General features: G+C 43.0%; 1 protein-coding gene across 1 annotated transcript in view; it reads left to right on the plus strand.

Moving 5' to 3' along the window:
• Positions 1-4572: 4572 nt before the first annotated feature.
• pde4d (phosphodiesterase 4D, cAMP-specific) overlaps positions 4573-23961 on the plus strand; it is a 90669-nt gene continuing 71280 nt past the window's right edge. The window contains exon 1 of the mRNA XM_019878004.1: positions 4573-5409. Coding sequence (XP_019733563.1) covers positions 5147-5409 — 263 coding nt within the window. The 5' untranslated portion in view covers positions 4573-5146. The remainder of the gene's footprint in view (positions 5410-23961) is intronic.

Here is a 23961-nt window from a genome sequence, read left to right on the forward strand (position 1 = left end):
CTGCACCAATGCTGCCGTCTACTGGTCAACTAGAGTTACTGCAATTTGGTTTGGTCAATGACACGTTGCATTGCATGCCTGAAATAACTTTTTGGGAGGTAATGGGGGCCGGGGGCTCTTTTAGTATGAGGCAAATTACTGAAAGAACCACACGTTTGAGGTTTCCCAGGCATTTATTTACTACGGTGGAGATATTTATGGCATATTTTGGTGTACTGCAATCTTATAGCAGAACAGGTTTTATATACTCATGCCACAATTTTCCATCGGGCAGTCCCATGAAAATAGTTAAATTAAAAGTAAAATTAATGACATCATAAGACCCACACTGCTTGCAAAGCTGAAATGTGAGAAATGAAAGTCTTAATACAAAATATAGTCGCATTATTAAAGCATATCTATATTGAGAATATTTCATATATAGCGTATCACCACATTTTGTAAGCTTGAAAATGTTTTCGGAAAAAACAGTTGAAAACATTACAGTATTTGTGATTTATACAAACAAAAATACGCAGAGATATATGCTTGTATTTGGACAGTTAGGATATGTAATTGTATTAATATTATTTATAGGACATATGGAACAACCACATTGTATTGTTCTTTGTGTTACGGTTAAAAAAAAGGGTTCAAGCTTTTTGTCGGACAGACACTCCATATCATTAATTTAAAATGTTGTTTTCTTTAAATGTAAATACAACGTTTTTTTGTTGAATTGCTGCAATATATTCTTCCATTAGTTATTTACTTGTGTTTTCATTCATCACGTATTGCTGGGAAATTATTTGAAGTCGCTGAAGGCGTAGTGGTACACTCGCCTGACTTGTGTTGGACAGTGGGATCGTTTCCCACTCAGTGATGGTGTGATTGTGAGTGTGAATGGCTGTCGGTCTCGGTATGATCCCTGCAACTGACTGGCAATCACTTCAGGGGGTACTGCACCTTTCGCCCAAAGTCAGCTGGGACAGATTCCAGCAACCCTCGTGACCCTCTTCAGGATACGTGGTGTTGAAAATTGATGGATGAATGGAAATTATTTGATTTTTTTTTTTTTGAGTATATTAGATAACTGCTTTTGTTCAAATTAGGGTTTCACCTCTAATGAACGCAGGTTACGCTTTGGTGTATACACCCCTGGCAGGCTGGCTCCTGTGTTTGGCACTATTTTATTGTATTTCCCTTTTGTAAAGAGGCTACTAATGAGAATCATATGGATCTTTTCAGAAAATTACTGATGACTAAAATACCCCCCATCCCCTCCCGCCCAATGTTTTTAGAGTGCAGTGTGTTAAATGAAGGAATACGAGTAGATTCCTGATATTCATCGATTTCATCTATGCCCACTAGAGGGAGCCAGAGCTTTAAAGCTGATTTGTACCAGTCAGCTTTAACTTTCAAGCGTGTGCTCTTGTCAAACGAATTAAAAAAAATCTACCTAAACTTCGTGTAGTGTACCTTCAGTATTACTCCAGGCCTGTCCATCCCACAGTCATATGTGCCATTTTGTACTGTACGTGCTTCGTGCAATGCAGTGTTGTGAGCATCATGCCGAGAGCCTCTTCGCTGAACACCTCACACCCTCGACTGCTGTCCCTGCATGACACTGAGAGGAAAATACATTTACACTAATGTGGATAAGTGATGCCCAAGCGTGACATTTAGAGCCTCATTTTTGTTGTATGTTGCATGCGCCTTTCATTTGACAATTCAGTTGCATCGTGCTGGGATGCCTTTTTGGCCATTTATTTCATATATGGCAGTACATTGGGTTTACTCCATCTTGACTAAAATTGACATCCAGGCGCACACGGTTTTGGTTTTGCTTGTTCGGCCTTTCGGGTTATTTATTCATTTATTTTGAATCCAACTGTCCCTCTTCATCTATGTTGCCTCTGGTAACTAGGTATGTCTGTGTGTGTGTGTGTGTGTGTGAGTGAGTGTGTGTGGGGGAGCGGGGGGTGGGGGGGGGGAGATTGGGGATGCACACATTTTGTCACGTGTTGAAGGCTTGAGGAAAATCTTTCGCAATGAAAAAGGTCAGAGGAAAAAAAGCAGAAGTGAAGGCGGCGAGGAGAGAGAAACAGCAGAGTGAGGGAAAAAAAAGGTGGCTGGCAATGCTGGAATGCAAGCTGCCAGGGCCGAATGTGTCACAGTTTGCGCTTCGCCGAATCAGCGATGCCGTGATGTAACGCGCCAGAGCCTGCCGATTTAACGGCCACATTGCAGCAGTTCAATTCATTTGAACGTGATTAGGCTGAATTGATTCCCGCAAGACGGGATTCTCTGTGAAGGAGTCGCAGGATTGAATAGACGAGGGCCAAGATTGGCAGACGAATGGCGATCGTGATGAAGAAGAATGCTTTTATGCTGCCTTGGCGAAGTAGAATTGATACTGTCGTCTGGTTTGATGGGCGAGAAATGGCTCTTTTGTCATCCATTTGCTGCTTGCAGCCACTAGAGGGTGCGTTTGTCCAGTATGATGATGCTCTGGTAGATTAACCAGTGTCGTGGTCCATTTCATTTCTTTCTTTGGTGGTATAAACTCAGTTTTTGAGATGACGTTGGAAGAAATAGCTGGCATCTGGCTGTAAATGGCGCGATGTTTACTCTGATATGTTGTGATGTCCTCATCTGTCCCTCCTTGTCATTTAAGAATATCACGTCATTTTCGTTTTCCATTTGGTAAAATATTATTTTGTTCCCATAAGAAATAATGGCAATATAAACACTATTAACCCATGTTATTTGTGATGAGTAAGGATTGAGCCCTATTGCAAATACAGTCGTTAAAAAAAAAGTAATGAATTGATGTTTCTATATTATTAGTCAAAACTATAAATGGACACAATAAACACTTTAATATAATGTCATTACGCTTAACAATAACTGCTTTACAAGCGTTTGGATTTTGAAAACAACATCTGCATGCTTATTTTTAAAATCCGCTTAATAACTTCCACTAACAACCCAGGCTAAACTCATCTCCTCCCCGTCATGCAAAACTGCAAGATGATCACTTTGACACACTTCCCTCACATCATATACTACTTACCCATTAGCCAGGGATTCCGTGTCATCTTGTGGCATCTTTTAAAAACACAAGTGTGACTAGCTGAGAAGATGTGCCAAAGGAAAAAAAATAAAAATAAACATGAATAGCAAAGTGCAAATAAAGTGGGGTTCATTGTGATGTGTGCCAGGTTCAAAAAGCTTTAACTCAACAGCCATTTAAAAAAAAATAAAAATAAACTATCATACAAGTGTGAAAACAGCAAAAAACAAACAAAACTGAATAAAATAAAATAAAAAGTAGTCACGTCACATCGTAATGCTGTGCCTTATACCCGTTGTTTTTTAACATGCATTTTGTAAAGTGAATGCTTTACAACAGGGGCGTTACGACAGTGAAACCACAAAAATGTTTAATCGCATTATCGCATTATTACTTGTACGGGTAACAAAATTATTGCAAAATCCCAACATCATTTATTACAACATGACAATTTGACAGTTCGGTACATTTTTTAGCAAGGATCGTGCAAGTTGACACATGATTTTCTTTCGGGGGGGCACATAAAATGATGTGGCGGGCCGGATCTGGACCACGAGCCTCGGGTTTGACACCTGTGCTTCACAAGATCAAGGCAATAGCTGCAAGCAAAACATCAGATGCTGAATGACAGGAATCCGGCGAGTGTGTTCCATGGCCGGCTGCTTGTGACTACTTGCGGGAGTATAGCCCAGAACAGGTTGAAAAAAAAAGAGTCGTAAATGCATTTTAACTCATGTGTCGGTTGCACGTGAATACCCAACATGTTGACAACTTCACGGAATAATCAAGCATGTGCCACTAGCTGTGCATTTAAAAAAAAAAAAGAAGCTTTGCTTACCTTTTGGCTTTAACATAATATCAGGGGTGTCATACACATGGGGAATTTGATTTTGTGTGATTATTGCCGCTGCATAATAGCGTTTCAGTTTGAAGGTGGCTCTGCATCTTCTCACCCCATCGCTGGTCATATTGTGTGATTAGGAATTTGTCTAATTTATGCTCGCACATTTTCAGAAATGGTCAGGTAACCAAATATTTACGAGTTTCATGTCACACTTCGTGGGTGTGCAGGCACTGCAGAGAATTTGCAATTTTGTTTTTATTTTGCAAACAGCTATTGTCGTGAAAGTCCATTTTCCAAACCGCGTCCCCTCGTAAGTGTTTGCATGCGTGGGCACACACTTGGCATTTTTAGCCGTTCCTCCACATATCTTGATGTCGAGCCTCCCTTCGGCTCCCTCAATAACTCATGCGGGCTTTTAGCAGCACACAGCTCCGCTCTCGGAAGCACACTTCTATTAAAACCTATTCACCGCGTCACTCGAGCATCACTGTATTCCTCCCTCTTTTTATCCTTTATCAAACACAACACTCGCACACACGTGCGCACACACACACACACTCGCTGCTTACAGCTCCAAAGGATCAGTAGCTTGTAAACTGGCTGCAGTCAGCAGTCATTTTCTGTCTGTGTGTGTGTGTGTGTGTGTATATCAGGAGGAAAGATGGGAGGAGGAGAGGGAGGAGGAGGAGGAGGAGGATGGATGAATTGCTTCGATTGGATGGTGCAGAACTCCAGCGAGCCTGACTGGATTTAGTCACACTGGGCTGGTGATGGTTCCCAATGGTTAGATTTCACTAAAGCGGTGGTGCGCCGTTCAAGGGGCACACACTCATTGATTTAGTTCAACTCCTGCCAGATTTGGATTTGCGGGACTGTGCTGCCGCTCTGAAAGACGGAAATCCCTTTTTTTTTCTCCCCCCCCCCCTTTTTTTTTTTTTTTATTTGTCTGCCGCCCTCTCTCCCCTCTTGCATCGTCCCCTCATCTTCTCACAGCAATCATCCAGTGCAGTGTCGCAGACAAAGGCAGCAGCCTGCCTCCGTCATCTTCTCTTAACAAGGAGAGGGGAGGAAAAAGAAGATTTTTCACCCGGCAACACTTTCCCTTTCGCTATCCAGAGGAATTTGGAAAGGTGCAAGGGTTTTGCCCATTCTGTATGGACTGATACAACTGAGGTGATTTCGTCTTTCGATCCCGGGCATATTCCCGGTGCGACTGGTGGTGCTGGTGGCCAAGCCGCGGGCGAGGCATGGCCCAGCAGGCAGCCATGGGGCCGACGCACCAGGACACCCTGGCCGTGCCCCCCATGCCCAAGCACTCGGGCCTGAACGAGGACCTGGTGAAGATCCTGCGCGAGAACCTGCTGCACCCGGAGAGACCTCGAGGACACCGGCGATCACCCTCCTCCATCTCCCCCCGCCTCTCGCCGCGCAATTCGCCCAGGCTGCTCCGCCGCATGCTTCTCAACAACAACATCCACAAGCAGAGGCGCTTCACCGTGGCGCACACATGGTGAGACAAGATACCGTACTCGACATAGTCAACTACTTTTAAAATACAGTGTCCCCTGAAGTGCACCTCCTAGAACTTTAAAAACCACATGTGGCGGCTGCCTGATGATGCGTTTGAGGCATTAAACTTAAAATTGTATTTACCCATACAGCAGGTTTCCAGACAAACTTTAATTTTTTTTTTTTTTTTGTGAGCACAGTGGCCCGTCATCTGAAATTGTAGGGGTGCAACGAAATCATATTGGGGTGCACATGAAACACAAATTGACTTGTGTGGAAATATTCACATTTCCACTCCTTTTCACCATGTGAACGGTAAATGGATAGAAGAGTGGAGCAGAATTTTGTCAGCAACAAAAAAATATTGAAGAAAAAGAAAAAAATCTGCATACGTGTTGGGGGTAGGTGTAGTTGCAGTGTATCAAGTTTTTTGATACAGTGTTCCTCCCCAGGGTTATTGCAGATGGTGAAAATACTGGTTTCAAGCTGCTGTCGCCCCCAGCTCACGTCTGGACACTCACACACAGGCCACTGCTCTCAAAAAGAGTTTTCAAAACAGTGTTTTTGATATGGTCTCTCCATCACTGATTTTCACCTTGGCCCGGATTTTATGCCACACATTCGACAGCAGTTCACAGTACTGAAATAGAATCTAATGTTCATCTACTGCCACTTTAGAACAGAAAGTCAGCCATCATTTTATTCCTTCAGCGTGTTCCTCTTAGTACACCTGCCTGCCAGCAGTTTTTGGACTGTTAATTAGCACGCTATACTTTGCTGTCGATCAAGCTCGGTTGCGCCCGCCCACGCCTCGTGCCTTCATCTATTCCCCCGGCCGCTCGCGCCGCCATCTCCCCCCCCCTCCCCGCCCCCCGCCCCACGTTAACCATTTTCTTCTTCCCCCTAACGACTTGCAAGATTCTGTTCTTGACGTCATCGGCAGGTAGTGGGCATGCACACATGGCGATCCTCGATTCACGGCAATATTAGCATTTGATGAAATGCCGAGAGGCACGAAATGAACTCGGTTGGATATTTGATTTGCTGCATTTCTTTGTTATTGTGATACTTGGGTTATTTTAAAGGCTTTGCTAAAAGTGTGTTCATCCTCGGGAAAATGTACATTTGGTCGTGTGTGGGTGTATTTTGTTCAAACTCCGTATACTGGCATTGTTTCTGATATACCACACAGGCATTGAGATGCAAGTATTTGACAAAGTTGTTCTATTTTTACACTTTCTGACACCTGCCTGTGTAACTTCTTTGTCGCATCAAATGTGGCTTTACTTCACTGGTTTCCACGCATAGTCTGTCTTGGGTCTTTTTCTTTATTAAATTTCCCATCACTTTTATTATGGCTGTTATTCATCTTTCGGCGGTCAGTGCTCGTATGTGTCGCGAGTGTGTCGGTGCCATTTCAATTTTATGACTTCATTATCTGTGTCTGTGCGTGCACATGGCGAATGCAACGGTTTGTCCATGGCGGTTATTTCAGATTATGTAACCATTCACAGCATTATCACAATCGTTCACCCCCGCCCCCTCCCCCCGCAAATCTGCCACTTCAAGGATTTTTTTTTTTCTTTTAATATTATCTTTGTAGTCCAGTGGTTAGCGCGTCGACCTCACTGTGCAGCGGGGTCAATCCCAGCTCGGGCCTCCCTGTGTGGAGTTTGCATGTTCTCCCCGGGCCTGCGTGGGTTTTCTCCGGGTGCTCCGGTTTCCTCCCACATTCCAAAAACATGCATGGCAGGCTGATTGAACACTCGAAATTGTCCCTAGGTGTGAGTGTGAGCGTGGATGGTTGTTCATCTCTGTGTGCCCTGTGAAGGGTTGGCAATCGGTTTGGGGTGTCCCCCACCTACTGCCCAAAGACATCTGGGATAGAATCCAGCATCCCCCTTGTGAGGATAAGCGAATCGGAAAATGAATGAATGAATATAATCTTTTCCACAATCCTCAATTGATTACCAGAGGATTTTGCTTTTTTTCCATCTTTGACTGAGGCTCTCCTCCATGGAAGTATGGTGGAAATAGAGTGTGGTAGCGAATGGTGTCATTACTTCATTATAGATGCATCTCTATTTAAAGAGGAACTTCCTGATTAATACACTCTCATGGATAGAGCCGGCGGTTTTTAACGTGGTTAATGATGCTAATTAAATTAAACAGCGGTCACCTAATTGTTAGACACCCACTCCCTCTTGTCGGAAGACCGCTGTGCTCTGTTGCATCACTAATATGTGATACTTGGTCAATACGTAGTATTGTTTTTCCTCACCCTTTGATTCTGGCCTTTCTGCGCAAAAAGAGTGATAGCATCGCTCCCACTAAATACCTCCGAAATATGAACAATAGTCACTGGAGAGACTGACAAGAGGTTTTCCAAGATTTGCTCTTAAATAGCAAGCTTTAAAAACTGCTCGGGTATTGCGCTCTTCTGTTGCTATTTATAACTCACCTCCGTTTGTCGTAAACTCTGTCTTGTTTGGCCGCTAGCTTTTTTTGCCTCTCGACCAGTAGCAAATTTAAAACTGCGTCGAATCATTTTCGGTATGGACTCTGCATGTACTTTACTTCTCTGCTGGGACTCGCGCTTCCTGTTTGGGTAGCTGAGCCAGATGTCCACGGCATAGTTTGGAAAGAGTAAACCCAGCTCTGGCTTGTATTTCCACCACGGGGTGTGTCGGGATCGCCGTAGCTGCGTCAGCTATGTAAATATTGTGACATCATATAAGTGCTCCACATCCTGATGACTGCTGGCTTAAAGGACCCTGGGCAGATGGCCAGCGCATTGATTGGAAATTAATACCGCAATGGCTACATCAAATCTATTTGAACCACTATGCCACTGGTGTCAAAGTCAAGGCCCGCGGCCCAGATCCGGCCCGCCGCATCATTTTCTGTGGCCCGCGAGAGAAAATCATGCCTGTCAACTTGCCTGATTCTTGCTTAAAGTCTGGACTGAAATGTCAAAGTGTCATGTGTAATAAATGACGTTGCCATTTTGCAATAATTTTGCTATCCTTTTTCCACTCACTTCAACAATAATGGAACAAACAACAAACAAATAGCTGTTTTTAAGACACGTCACAAGGAAGTGATTGATAGCTCCAATGAAGGCTGAAGTGACAGCCGAAACTGTCAGCCTGGTAAGAGTTGAAGAAAAACTTCACCCAAAAAAAAGACCATTGTCTGGAAAAACAAAAGGAAACTTTAAACTTAATTTCACAAATAGTTGACTTGAGTAATTTCAAAAATAGTCATCCATCAATTAGTTGTGGACAAGTTATGCGAAGAGAATGATTAAACATTCATTTGGTTTCAACTTCCAATATGCACTCCTTGACAGCTGGCATTGAGTAGTAGTACTGTACCATTAGTGTTCGCAAAAACACTGATATAGCCATCCCACCTCTTAACCGTGCAGTCCAAACGTAAGTCTGATCACGTTTTACTGTTTGGATCTGTATCTTGGAACCGAACTGTACTGAATAGAACCGCTTGGTAGAAACGTGACTCAAACTGCCCGTAGGTGTTGATATGAACCGAGATGTGTCATCTATGTACGCAAATGCAAGACAAACATCCTTTTCGTCGTGACTGTGGCGCTGGGCTTTGCAAGAGAAGAACAGTCGAAGGCAGTAAGCCAAGACGACGCCTGGCATTATAATCAAGACGATGGGCTGTTTTGATGTTTTGAAATTTACGGAGCCAAAAAAAAAAAAAAAAAAATGACAACAATAAGAAGTGTCAGACACTGGATACTGATGATATGACAGACAGGGAGAGCGTTTCCGTCGCGAGGGCAAAGGGAGAGAGACAATTTATTTATAAGAGAGCGAGAGACACCAGCACAATTTAACTACAATCATCTCCTTATTGTTTTACTGCTGCAAGGATTCGCAGGGCCGCTGGGTGCTAAATTCTGGTCACACACGCACACACACACACGCACACACACACACACACACACACACACACACACACACACACACACACACACAGGCACGCGTGTTTTTAGCCCTCAGTGGTAACACTCCACACTTCATTAAGGAGACAATGCTTCTCGGCGGACTGATTGGCCTGATGTAAACCTTTGCTGCTCGAACAGGGCTAGAGTTAAATAGAAATTGCTTGCAAATTGTTTTCTCTTCTACCATCAATGCGACGCAAATGCTGATTGGCCAAAAACAAACATCAAAACCTGCCTCATGTTTAATGGAAAAAAAAAAGAAAAAAGTACTTCATGTTAAGTGTAATGATGGAAGGCATAATGCATCAGTTTTCCAAGAAACGAGCCGATTCACAGCAAGAAACGGTTTGGCAGATAGTGAACATTTCTTCTTATTCAATAAAAGAAGGGTTCAATCTGTTTGTTGCATCTAGCAGTTGCAGTTTGCTGTCAAACTAAAACAAAAAACAGAGAATTGCATGCATTGGAGTTAAAACGATTTTGCTATCTTATTGCTGACACAAGGCGAAATGCCATTCATGGGCTAACAAATAGCATTGACGGTTGTGGTGTTAAAAACCTTGAAGGAAAAGGATATTTAAACACAAGCAGTGAAGCAACTCATGTAGACAGACAATATAGCAAGCCTCACGGCGCATATATGTTTCTCACTATCCTCTGCAAAAATTGAGAGACATTAAATTTATGCAACAAATATCACATGGCCATAGATAATGTAAATGCCCAGTGGATCGGATTAAAGAACGGTGTGGGCCATATGTGGCACGTGGGCTGTACTTTCTAAGCCAACAAAAGCTGTGCATATTTCAGCAGCTCATCATGTGGCTGGTGCTTCCAATGCAATTTTTGCCAAGATTATAGCTGCTCAAGGGGACTGTTTGAGTTTATAATAATAATATCGTGAAAAATCCAGTAGTGTTAACAATCAGGAAAAAAAAAAGTGTACCTCGCAAGAAATGGAAGGAATTAGGGTTCAGTGTTGTTAAAACAACAGCTTAAGTATTCTAAACGGATGTGGCCTTGACATCAGCATACACGTGCGGGCCATGAATACAAACGAGTTGTGCTGTTGCACAAGTAATTGAAGTGACAACCTTTCGGCTATTGAGACACGTCCATTACCAGAGCTGAGCACCTGGTGCCACATGTTCACGCACGGGGGTTTAATTGCTCTGGAAGCCACGCATGCTTGATAATAACAGCGCTTTGCTTGTAGTTTGAATCCCCCCCCCCTCCACCACCACCACTATCCCCCCTGTATTATGTTGCTGTATGTGTACCTGAATGTTGATTTCGGCGACGACTGCAGTAACCGTCAGCGGGAAGCGGACCACTGCCAATGGCGAGAAACAACGATGCAGGGGGGCCGTTTTTGTGGTTGGTTTTGTCAGACCACATTGTGGCTAGTAGCAGTTTTCTGTAATCAGCAGCTGTCAAGAGCGAAAGAGGGGATGCAACGAATGCTACTGGACGGTTAATTGCTGGTGCCACATTTGTGTACCCTGTACGTGTGTTTGTCTCTTAGTTTGAAAAGTCACATTCTGATTCATGGAAAATAAATGAAGAAATCATCTTTTGTTGGAGAGCTCTATCTTTGAAGGAAATGCCATTGTTGCAGTACTCACAAATTCATTCCTAATTATGCGTCAAATGACAACAAGAAACTCATTGGCTCACACTCTCTCATAGTTTAGCCCTAGCATACCAAATCAAATCATCATCCGAATGAATCAAATTGTTCCACTTTAAAATCGATCCATCCTTGAGTTGCACCCCATCTATTGAGATATGGGTTGAATTGTCTTTCTATTGAACCCCAGAGCATGTGATTAGTAAAATATCTGTCTGACTGTGTATTAGAACTGTTGGAATCCTGTCTGTCTATTCCTAACATAACATAAAACATGCAGAATAGAAGGATGGGACATGACATGAGGGCGGGGGACTAAGACAAACAAATGAGTTGCATCTAACAAACATTTCTAGCATCCGGCTGTTGTTTAAGAGTCCATCTCTGCACCATCTTAAGTGTTCATTCATTCATTCATTCATTTTCCAATCCGCTTATCCTTACAAGGGTCGCGGGGGGTGCTGGAGCCTATCCCAGCTGTCTTTGGACAGTAGGCGGGGGGACACCCTGAACTGGTTGCCAGCCGATCGCAGCATCTTGAAGTGTATGCAGGGAAAATGTTTCCATCCGGCAATGAAGCTTGGATTTATCATTGGATGTTAATGTAGGTGCGCTGCTGTGTTAATTTACAACTGACTTTAAATGGGCTCAAAGTCGTTGCATCATGCAGTACCGTCTCGAACTGAGCCGTGCCATATGGAATCGAAGCAGAATCCACCTGAATCCAAAAGTTAATTCTCACAACTTCCATTGGAAAGTTTCCAAATTGAAATACCAGGACGCCCTAATTGGCGTTCATTGTTTTTGGGTTATAATTTCTACCTCAAAGGAAAAAAAAAAAAAAAACACCAACAAGTCACTCTCACATTTGCAGTATGTGCTTTGCGGAGGTAAGAAAATCACAGCATCCACACAGTTCTGGACTGTCCCCTGCCCTCTTCTTCCAAGCAGCAGGGCGACACTCACGACTCGGCTTTGCATTCCCTCAGTCGTAGTCGCCGTTTTCAACTTTCCTCCCAACTGACCCTGAAGTATTTTTAATGCTGTTGCACAACCACATCCGATGCTGCATTGCAACAGTGCGACTGGCTCTTTATGTAACAGGAAGAGTGGGCCATATCAGTGAGGCGGGAAGGGGGGAGCGGGGGAAACAGGTGGCTTTGGCAGGGTTGTGCTGATGCCAGCGCTTCTTCTCTGGCCAAGTGGCTCTTGACGGGGAAGCTTGTGGACAGATGATTGACGGACAGCCGGATGGATGATGAATGTTTAATGTTTGGCTCGGAAGAGAGGACCAAAGTGCACGGCTGGCTGATATCATCGTTTTAGGCGTCTTTACTTGATGGCTTTTAGCTGGATTGATGCAATACAGTTATGCACCACTCCAACCTACACCCGCAATAATACACACAATGATGGATAACGGCCATTAAAAATGACCATCAGTTTGTAAAAGTTTCATTTTAGATTGAGCCGTCGTCAACTGTGACTGCACTGCAATTCTGTTGGTGTTAATTCTTGTTAATTTTAAAACAGCTAGAGTGCCGATATGCATAAACACTATCCGGTCTGAAAGTGCCGTCTTTTCCGCACTATAAGGCGCACCTAAAACTATTCCATTTTCTCAAAAGCCAACAGTGCGCTTTATAATCCGATGCGCCTTACATATGGATCAATATTCTGATTTCTTGGATGTCGTATTTTAAATGTTCTGTGAAGCAGTTTGTTATAGCTGCAGCGGTTGTGAAAGTGCTCTATGAATAAAGCTGTATTGTATTGTATTGTATTGTATTCCCTTTAGCGTAGCTCCATTTAGTGGATGCATAACGCAACCTCAGCCACTATTGTAGCTCCTTATTGTTATAGTGTGTTACGGCAACAAAATGTCGTCTTGCCAGTTTAGTAATAATGACGGGACTGAGTGTTCAGATTCATGCCAAAACTATACAGTGTCGGGGGGAAAAAATAGCCCAAGCCTCACGACCTTAAATAAAATAAAAAATATTTCAATTAAAAAATCAGCAGTAGTATTTATGTCTTTCTTCATTTTCATGTGAAAATGCGCTAATAATAAAATCAAGTAGTGAAAAATAAAAATACGATTTTTTTTTTCTTTTTTAAAAATTCCAGACATTAAAAAATGCATTTATTAAAAACAGAAAAAAGTAAGCACAATTAGTATAAAGTATACATTTTTTAAATTGTGCACAAAATGAACCAGCCAGCGATGGCCAAGCGGGCGTGTCATCACTGTTGTGTCTTAACCTCCAGGGCAGAGGCTCCGTCGAACCCCTGAGACCGATTTACCGAACCACTGCATGAGATGGTTTGGGTGCGGTCGAGAACAGTATGTCTCCTTTAAATGAATGTTGCAAATCAAAGATGTTTCGTGTGATATTAAAAAATGTACGCATGGTGATCCACTTTCTGAACATCTTGTCCTTGGCTGCGGAGGTCATTTTCTTTCCTTTTCTAACCAAAACCCTCAGCTCCTTTTCTCCACAGGCTCCATAGCTACCGTTTGATTGTGGCATTTCTATTAATAGACACTTGAGGGCCACGTCGCGTGTCGTACGGGCCTTTATAGTCAGTCCACGCTCAGCCTTTCATTTTAAAGGTGTAGCACGTTTTTCTTCTTCAAGTAATCACTGCTTCTTTTGAGGTCGTGGCAAAGCGAATGGGGGGGATTCGTGAGGTTTTTATCAGCCCAAACAGTCCTCTATCCCTGTAGAATAAGTGATTTGCATATATATGAGCCATGCCGTTTCTGCTTCTGCTGCTGCTTCAGCACCAACACGTCGTCGGACAAAAGCAGACAGATTGCAATACACGATTTTGCTTGTGACACACACCGTGTCACAAATGGACATGCAGCAACTTGTTCTGTCTGGCGATCGGGGGATTAGTCAGAGTTGTGTGACTCAGCCTTGACTTTGTGTACTTGTGACAGGGATGTTGATGGTTGACATGAGATAAGAAAGAATTGAGAGGAAAGGAAGAAATAAAACACCGTTCTTGATCCTGCCATTCAAATGGTATGTAATTGCATAAGCATATTCGGGCAAATAGTGGCGAGGGATTATTTACTCAACTGCAGATGTGGGAGGTGTTTCACATGGACAACACACACCGTAGAGCAGGTGTGTCAAACTCATTTTTGTCATGGGCCACATTGTAGTTACCGTTTCCCTTCGAGGGCCTTAATGACTGAAACCAACCAAAAAAGTCAAGAATAAAAATTTATTATTTGTGACTGTAATGAGGGGTTTGGTTACGAGAAAATGCTTCCAATATGTCTCTTATTTATTACATATGAGAATTTCAAATTTTGGGATAGATTTTAGCAAGCATCATGCAAGTTGACATGTTTGAGTTGTATTCCGCGGGCCACATAAAATGACGTGGTGGGCCGGATCTGGCCCCCGGGCCTTGAGTTTCACACCTGTGCCGTAGAGCAACCATGGCATCTGTGGAAGTGGAAGTTCATGGTGCAATTAAAACAAAACAAAAAAAAAAAAAGATATCCAAAGTCTGGTAAAAAAAAATTTGGAAAATGTCCTGGAAATATTATTAATTATAATAATAATTACTAATTGACTTTATTGGAATCTCTCTCTCTCTCTCTCTCTCTCTCTCTCTCTCTCTCTCTCTCTCTCTCTCTCTCTCTCTCTCTCTCACAGATATTTACCAACACTCGATTTGCTTTGGCGGGCCACATAAAGTGACGTGGTGGGCCAGATCTGCCGCCCTGGGCCTTGAGTTTGACTCCTTTGCTCTATAGCAACACAAACAATAGCAAATTGTTGATACAATTTCTTAAACTGTCATTACATATGTCTACAATTTTCGTTGCAGCTATCCGCACCTCAAAAAGAGGATCGCCGCAACTGAATTGTGGATACTTCTAATGACAAACGCTGGAATGGCAAAAGTGAATACGTCTCCTCAATTGGAGGTTTGAAAGAATGCACTTTAGTTGTACTCTTCACTGGACGTGCTTAAGCGCAATCGTGCCGTGCTCCGTGTGAATGAGTGGCAGGTCGCAGACGGACTGTATTCAGGGTTTTAGCATTTTGGAAAGAAAAAGGCCACGTCGTCGACATATTGACAATGAATCGCTTTCAACTAGCGCAGACAACACGAAGGTGTCTGGGGCCGAGGTTAGCACACCGACGCATTTAATTAAACGGTGACAAGAATGAATGGGGCTTGAATGGCCCCAGCTGTGGGGCTTCATCAAAGGCTTTTTTTGATATGCTGATATCTTGTTTGATTCAACCCAATGACAGAAGGATTCTGCCGGTGGCCACCACCGCGCGCACGCACATACACATCCCACATTCATTCTATTTTTACATTTTGCTTGAATATTGAAAAGTAGTCCGTTTGAGGGTTTATTTTTTCCTGCAGCGCCACGATTCACGTACGTTGGATTTTAGTCAATCCGATCATTTCATCATGTCATTTCAAACGCGTGTCATTTCAAACTCGTCTGTCTTCCAACCTTCACCTTAAAAATAAATATCATGCAGATATGTTTGAAACATTCACGACGCCCTCCATAAGTCTGCGTGTACATTTCTTGCACATTTCGCCACCAGTACTCCAAGTGGTGGTTGATTGCAACGGGAGAATTTAGCGACTGATTAGCGGCGCCTGTGATGAATGCTTCCGGCGAGTGAAAAACCCCTCCGCGAAATCAAGAGTGTTAGGAGGAGATAAGTGCCAGGGAGTTGTTAATGGAGTGTCCTTCCTTGACGAGATGGTCATAAAGTCACTTGTGCTCCTTTTCGCCGTACGTCGTTATCGGCGTTCAAAGATAAAGACGATATAACGCCATCATTTGGCACACATCCCGCCCTCATCTCAGAGGGACGACTTAACATTGCGTGACTGAAAATGAAGGTTGAATGTGCCCTGAGGCTTTCATTATCACATTTAGTTGAGTGGGGGCTTATTACCTGCAAGGTGAGATGCCTTAATGATATATCGCCGGGTTAAATCCATTGGTCACGCTTGCATATACACGGCTGCCTGAGCTTGTTAAGGAATGATAGAATGCATCGACGGTCTCAATCAAAGTGAACGTTTTCCGGGCCGCCACGCAATGCTCGTGTCTTTAAACTAGACCGGCAAATGTAATTAATAGGATGCGTGTGCTTTTAATGATAGCTATGTTGAACAGATGGCATTGCATCTGGACAGTGCAATGGAGAAGACATCCTGTTTACTCAAGAACTGATGTCTGAGGAAGTGGTTCCGAAAAAAAATGTCCCCTCTCATGATCGCAATTGTTCATTTTATTCAAAAGCACTTGTCATGTTGACCGCATGTCTCTCTGTGTGCCGAATTTAAAGAGAATGAGGGGAGCCGCCTCCATTGGATGGCAAACAAGTCAGTTGCGTTCCTTCCCATGACGGCGCAACCGCCCCCTTCTACCTGTGCCCGTCTAGCAAAATGCCAAAAGAAAAGGAAACTCCACCCAGGTGCACACTTAGGCTGCGTTTTGCACTAGGCTTGTGCTGGGCACAAAAATAGGGCCCTTTAAATTTAGAATGTCGACTTAAAAACGGTTGAATAAGTTGAGAAATATGGAGGAAATAGTAAAAATATTTGAATAAGCGGAATTTTTGTGATGCGACATTGTATGTAATGGTGGCGATGTTGTGAAAAACATACTTTTGGAATATTTTGAATTAAGAGGTGGACGGGTAAGCCGACAATAATACCTTCTTGGTACAGAATAACATCTGTTGCTTTTAAGCATCCACACAATAAACAGCGAGTGCTCAACAAACAATTTATATCTTCAAGTGTTTTAATGGCCATTCTTTTGGTTTCAGTGAACTCGGTAAAGGCTCGGTAAAGATCCAGAGCCGCTTTCAAGCAACCGCACTGTCTAAAATACTATCATGCAGACGGACTATCATATAAACACACAAACACATTCCCCTCAGAGGTGCAACAATGTTGCGATTATGTCAAAGCCAAAAGGTAAGCAGAGCTGCGCTGGAGCTTGCCGAATGCATAGATTAGCACTAGCTAACCGCGTTAGCTCCCTGGTGGCAGTTCACTGTCGTGTATCAAGTGCTGCCTCATCATCATGTTGGTCTTCTTTAGAGAGGAAACCAGATGGCATCCAACATGTTTTGTTGTTTGTTCAAGTATGACCTACAAGGCCGGTTGTCCACCTGTGGCCGCTCTTAATGATTTGCATCTCCGATTAGCATGCAGGCGCCCGCTGTGTTCTGCCATTTATGTCATCCCTTGATCATTTTTCACAGCTGGGTCCCACTATCCTATTTTTTTTTTCAATATATTTAATTTTTTTTCATGAGGACCTTTTTTAAAAATGTTTTTATCTTCTCTGCGCATGTGTGTGCAAATATACTGTAGCCTGTGTAAATACACCTGCCGACTTTGTGTGCATTCGACATGCAGTGTACACACACGTTTGCGTGCGCCACTGGGCTTCTCATGTGCGCTCTTGTTTTTGTCAGAAGCTGTCCGCATTTCCACTCGTCCGCCGTCTCCTTTGCCACTGATGCACTCGCCCGTTTTGATTGAATCGATTCGGCAGTGCTGTTCGCGCAGTGATAAACGGCAAAAACGAACAGTGCCCTGCGAGTGTGTTAGGTTGTTGGTCTGCAACGATTTGCTTGGGACGAGGTCGGCGGAGACCAACAGGTGCCATGACCTCCTCATTCATCGCAGGGAAACATTAAATGACACTACTGCATTTCAAAGCGTGCATGTTGGGATTGTTGAAGAATGTGTGATCTTTTTTTTTTTTCCGTAAGATGAGGGGAAATGGGCCACGGTAGTCTAGTGAAGTCGCCTCCATTGGAACTCTTCAAATCATACATACCTAGATCTTGATGGATGAAATATTCCAGTTCAAACTCACTTATGTGATAAGCGTGTTGTACTTCCTGATTTTTGGCGTTTTATGACCATCGCACGTTACAGATATTTTAGAAAGAGACCTGTGGAATATATTTGAATGCTATTATGTGCCTTTAAATTGCCAGAAAGGCGTCAATACAAGACCTCTGCTACTGCACAACATTGGTCAAATCATACATTGGTTCACATATCCTCTTCATTTAGTTCAACTCAACTTATGGTTAAGCTACATGTCTAAAGAGAAGTTTTGCACCTCGACAGATGTTTGAACAGCAGTTTGATGTGTGACTGAGCAGGTGGCTTAAAGGAGTGCAGGTAAGTATGCCTAATGTGCCAAAAAGACAGAAAGTTGAAGTGGATTCAGTGATTTGGGATAAATGTTGTCAGCCTGTGGCAGAATTGAGTTTTACCTTCTCACAGCTGTGACAGCCATGGAATACATCTTCGGGATTCGAGTTTATTAAACAGTGATTTTTAATTATGGTATTCTGGTGATGATCTTGGACTGTTTTTTTATTTTATTTTTGTTGGATCCATGCGTTTTTGGCACAAACAATTTTTTGGATGACGAGATTATTTAACAACCAAAAATGCTTAATGATTAAGTGTTTTTTTAAAAAATGGCATGCAGAACAACTCTGTGATGTGATCATATGATCAAAGTGTGGCAAGAAAATAAAAGTCAAGGTGGCTGATGACATTGCATGCTCTGAAGTAAGCGTCTATTCATGACAGTACCCCGTGATGGACTTGGAACTAATCCAGGGTGGAGTCTCCCATTCGCGTAACGTCAGCTGTGCTAGGCTCTCATTGCCTGCAAACCTAAAGGGCATGAATGCTATACAAGTAGAGAAGACATTCTGGATTCAAGTATTTATTTTTGCTACAGTTCAATATGCAACATACATGCTGTAGATACTCTTTTTGGATGAAAGCCCCAAATTTTCAGACTTTGAGTGACCGTGTCCATCTTTTGTGATTGCATAATCAAGGATGTACCGTGGGGGGGATATACCTACTTTTCAGTTCACAGCAACGCGCGATAAACATTACCAATGATGCTAACGCAGCGCGTGAAGAAACACAACATCCACTCGTCCATGCCGTCCGTCTAAGCGTGGTTAGGTAACTCGTTCATACACTGACAATGTAAATAGATGTAATTTTTCGACAAAAAAACTCACCCGTCGTACTGAACAGGATAAGCAGTAGCCAACTGATGGATGCCTGGAGACTGCGCAGTGCTAACAATAACATACTGCTTTTTTTTCCCCTGAGATTGTAAAAGCTCTCTATTAAAACTTCTAAATCATGTATTTTCCAATGCGCCCTTTTCAGGTATGTTTTCATAAATAATTCACATTGAGCTCGTCGCAGTGCCAGGTAAGTGCAGCGTCTGGCCTGCGTTAGCAAAGCCTCTCTGCTAGCACTCGGCGACTGTCTCGGTATTGAACTGGAGTGGTAGGATTGCCGCAGGTATATATACTTAAAAACAGAAGACGACCTCGGGTCACCTCACGTGGCTTTCAGTGGGCGCCGCAATAGAGGATTGAAATCGAGTTCAAGGGGAGTAGCGCGTGCCGACTGCGGTTTTATAATTCATTAACCCGGCATGTTGCACGATCGAGGAAATCGTTTGTACGGCGAGGGAAATTCCTTTTACTCTAATTGGACTTGGCTTGACTTTTTTTTGGCACACATTGACTTAATTTTTTTTTCTTTGTGACTTGGTGAGTTTTCATAGCAAACTCAACGTTTCCTTAATCCCAAACGGCTCAGTATCTTGGCAACATGCGCCGCGGTAATGCCCACACATCAAGTAAACAAGGAAACAGGAAAACACAGACAACAGTTACATCACATCCCACCCACAGCATGCACAAATACAAAAGGCACAAATGGATGCGCACGCTCCAAAATGTACGGAGGTACAGCTGAAAATATCTTCTTTTTATCCGTTGTGTTCGCCTCAAGAGTCTTTTATTGCAACACTGGAGGTAAAGCGATGGTGATGGTACATGGAAGGGCCAAGATCAAAATAGAAGTTCAAAGTCTACGTTCAGGGGTGCGAAACCTTTTCCCCATCGTTGTGAGGGCTTTCCCAGACACAAAAAACGCTTTCGGATCTTCATGTCGAACCGATCCAACAAATCCATGTTGTGTTAACCCAGCAATCGGAATACAGTAACGAGAGGGGCATTCTCACGCGCTGAACTCGGAATGACCTGCAGTCGCGGCAGCGCGCTATTGCCGCATGCCGCCTTCACAGCCACGGCGGTGAAGTTGACGGTGTTCCAGAGGATGCGAGCACAGGCGCCGCCGTGCTCTCCGGGATGCCTCGTGCCTCTTTGCGAGCTGTTGGTTTTTAGACGCTCCCCAGAGGGCCTTGTCATATCCGTCCTGCTCATTGATTTTTCTCCCCCACCCCTCACCCATCCGTGTCACAGACTCTTGCTGACAACACTTGGATGTGAACTCCTCCTCATGCCTGCAGCATGAAGTATTTACCGAATCTGTCCATGCATGTTGGATGGTTTGGCGTGCCAACCCACCAGCACCTGCGTTCCTATTCCCGGCAAGGCTAATTGTCATTTTGATTTGTTTCATTCCTTACGTCATTTCATGAGGTTGGATCTTAATATAATAAAGAGACACCATTTTCCTTTTGATTAAAACGGCACATTTGGTGAAATTGATCAGATCCCCAGTATGAATCATTACAGCACACAAATCACCTTCGTTTTTTTTTTTTTTTTTTGGTGGGGGCTATCATGTCTCATGCAAACAAGCCACTGCTCACCCCAGGTCCTTCATTTTTGTTTTCGTCAATGAATATCTTACCTGAGCTTTTGGGTTTCATTTTAAATGTATTTATTTTGGTATTACAGTATTGCATGACCGTCATGTACAGAAGAAGGAAGGTCGACCAGGCATTTGGGAATTGTTGTTTACGTCATTACCCGTATGTGCCTTTAACATTAAAAAAAAAAAAAAAAAAAAAAAAACACTAAAACGAATACTAAATCTTAGTAAAACATTTTTCAAAACCAAAATAAATCAAGCAAACTCGCTCTGAAAACTAATTTAAATTAACCGAAGTGAACAAAAGTCAAAATGAAATGGAAATGAACTCCAGTGAAAAATCCAAACTCCTGATATAGACAACCAAACGGTCACGCTCACACTCATATTCGCACCCACAGACAACTGAGTCTTCCTTAACCCTAACATACGTGTTTTTGGTTTTTTTTTTCTATGTGGTATAAGGACAGGAGAACGTGGAAGGCAGTCGAGTCAGACTCCATTCAAACTGTGGGGAAAACAACTTGTGTGAACCAGCGCACCACCATGCTAAGCCGAGTGACAGGCCATCCAATGTTAAATTGAAGTAACGCAGGGCTACTGATTCGGAGTGAGCGTAGGTAACATTCATACTGCCTTTTTTTTTTTTTGTGGCAAACCAAGTGAGTTTGAATGCAGTACGGGCGCTTGCTTCAAAACATGATTCATCAAAAATCAACCCTACACTCTATGTGTTTCAAAACGACTTTGTAAGAATCTATTTCAGCGCTATATCTACTTTCCGAACACGCAGCCATTTTGTGTCGAAAAATTGACAGCGAATTGGAAAACCAAATATAACAGCAGCCGAATATTTGACTCTGGAAGAAGCCAACTGCTTGTTTTAATTAGTCGTGCACTGAGTCTGATTAGGGAGCTGCCATGCTACAAGTTCCCCGTGCATCGTGATGCATTTCTGTTAACGTATGCGTGTGCGTCTGTTTGTTTGTCCGAGTGCATGCGCTTGTCTTCGTGTTGCTGCGGAGTGGATGAAATTGATTTGAGAGCCAGAACTGCGTAATCTTCTTTTGAAATTGGTATTCGACAGAAAGCTTATCTCTGGAGCCAGAGAGGAGGAGGAGGAGGCGAAGGGAGCCGGGATGCGGGGGTGAAATGAAAATGGGAGTGGTGAATCGGCCACCAATGGTCAGGTCTTACATTGACATTTTGTGTTCTTCCGAATTACAGAAAAATAACCTTTGTATTAGTACAGCTAGACACGTTGTTTTCTCTGATGTTTTCTTCCACAGAAGGAACATTTTCGCATTAGTCATACAACCGTCAACATAAGCTAGCGACTCTTTTTGACTTTCGCGGTTCACTCTGTTGCTGTGCTTGTTTTAGTGTACACTGCTAAATGAAAAAACACACTTGCTAACATTAGCTGCCACTGTAGTCTTTTAACGATTTTATTTTTATTTATTTTTTTGAATGATAAGATACGTATTAGACCATATAAGGTCTGCGTTGTGTGCTTGATGTAAATTTGTGGCGCATGAGCGAAAAATCTCAAAACAAGTTTATTAAAAAATAACATTCAAACCTGAATTTAAAAAAAAAAAAAAAGAACATTTGGGAATTTTGAAGATAGATCGCGGGACAGACACATCGATACATCAATTAAATAGATGCATCGTTACACACCTCTTAACTTTGGATGCTGCCGTATCACACTCCATAGTCTCCTCTTGAATAAAGTGTGTCTCATTGGTGAAGGAGATTCGTCAAACTTGTCACAGACACATCCAAAATCAACACACACACTGACCCCTTAGTCTCCATTTTGCTGAGGCGGCCCTTAGTCTCCAATTGAATAAAATTTCTCATTGGTGATGAAGGTTCATCGAAAATTGGCCCCCAAAATGACAGAAAATAGATTAGCATTCTTTTGTTTGCTTCCTCTCTTGCTGTACCTTAGCTCTGGACGCTACATTATGTTATGCCATAGTGTCCACTTTTATGTCATGGCTCTTTGTCTCTTCTTGAGTGAAGTTTGTCTCATTGGTGGAGAAGATTGACAATTTTTTTTCACTGACATGTCTTAAATTAACACACATGCTGATGTTAGATTTTTACTGTGGCTCGGCTGTGCATGCTGCCGTAGTATGTACCATAGCTTCCAATTTGTCGGAGTGGTCCTTAGTCTCTTCTTGAAAAAAGTTTTGTCTCATTGGTGGAGAAGATTTGTCAGATTTGTTCCCAAAATAGGTCAAACAAGACCCGATGTGTGCTTCTCCCGTGTTTTAGCACTAGACGCTCCCGCATTATACTCCACTGGCTCCAATTCCTCTCCTTCCTTTACAGCCACACATGGCGAAGCAAATATTGGAGACCCAGCATGTTTCTTTTGCACTTTTCCATTGAAAAAAAGAAGAAGCCCAAAACGGACACCATAAAGAAGCTGCATAAAAACACTTTCAATTGCTCTGCGATAAGAATGCTCCTGGAAAAGTCTTTACATTTTTGTCATTGAAGGTCTTTTGCCCCGATGCACTCTGCGCGTGACGTACGCTATAGTAAGAGAGGCTGTAAAAAGCATTATAGTAGCGACATCGCACAAAGTGCTCTCACGAGTAGCGATAGGAACAAGGTAATGTTCTAAAGGCAGCGCTGATGGCGAAGACTTGGCCAGTAAATCGCACGCTTGAGATTTCGGCACGCGTCAGCGTGTTGAACTTCAATGACCTCGCTGACCTCTCCGCGCCTTGCCGTGCGGATTTATGAGTGTCAGGTGCGAATCGCCTTGTCGTTAGGAAAAATACGAACAACTCAAACCCATACTGGGCTCCATCAAATTTTTATATTTGAATCTCATTACTTAAATTGGTACAGCGTGGAGAGCCGATTCGCGCTCTGAGCATTCGCCATGTGGGGATCTCTGTATTATTCATGGAGATGGAACATACTGTGAGGTTAATCAGATCTGGAGTTTTTTTTTTTTTTTTGGTCCCATTTTGTCATGCAGGCGTCATCACACAGGAACTATTTCACATTTTCTAAGCAGCACACTCCCATGATTTATGTGAGGCTCCCTGCACGGCTCGTATATAAAGGCCTTTAAAAAGACGTACTGGGTCATTTCACACTAATGAGCGTCTTCAAACTGTGACTGCAAACTGCTCCTGTTTGGAGGCTGAAACGCACCCGGGAGATTTTGCATGCTGTAATCCTGATATAACCCCCCCACCCCCCTTTTTATTTAT

The sequence above is a fragment of the Hippocampus comes genome, unplaced genomic scaffold, assembly GCF_001891065.2.
Source record: "Hippocampus comes isolate QL1 unplaced genomic scaffold, H_comes_QL1_v1.1 scaffold13, whole genome shotgun sequence".
Classification (NCBI taxonomy): domain Eukaryota; kingdom Metazoa; phylum Chordata; class Actinopteri; order Syngnathiformes; family Syngnathidae; genus Hippocampus; species Hippocampus comes.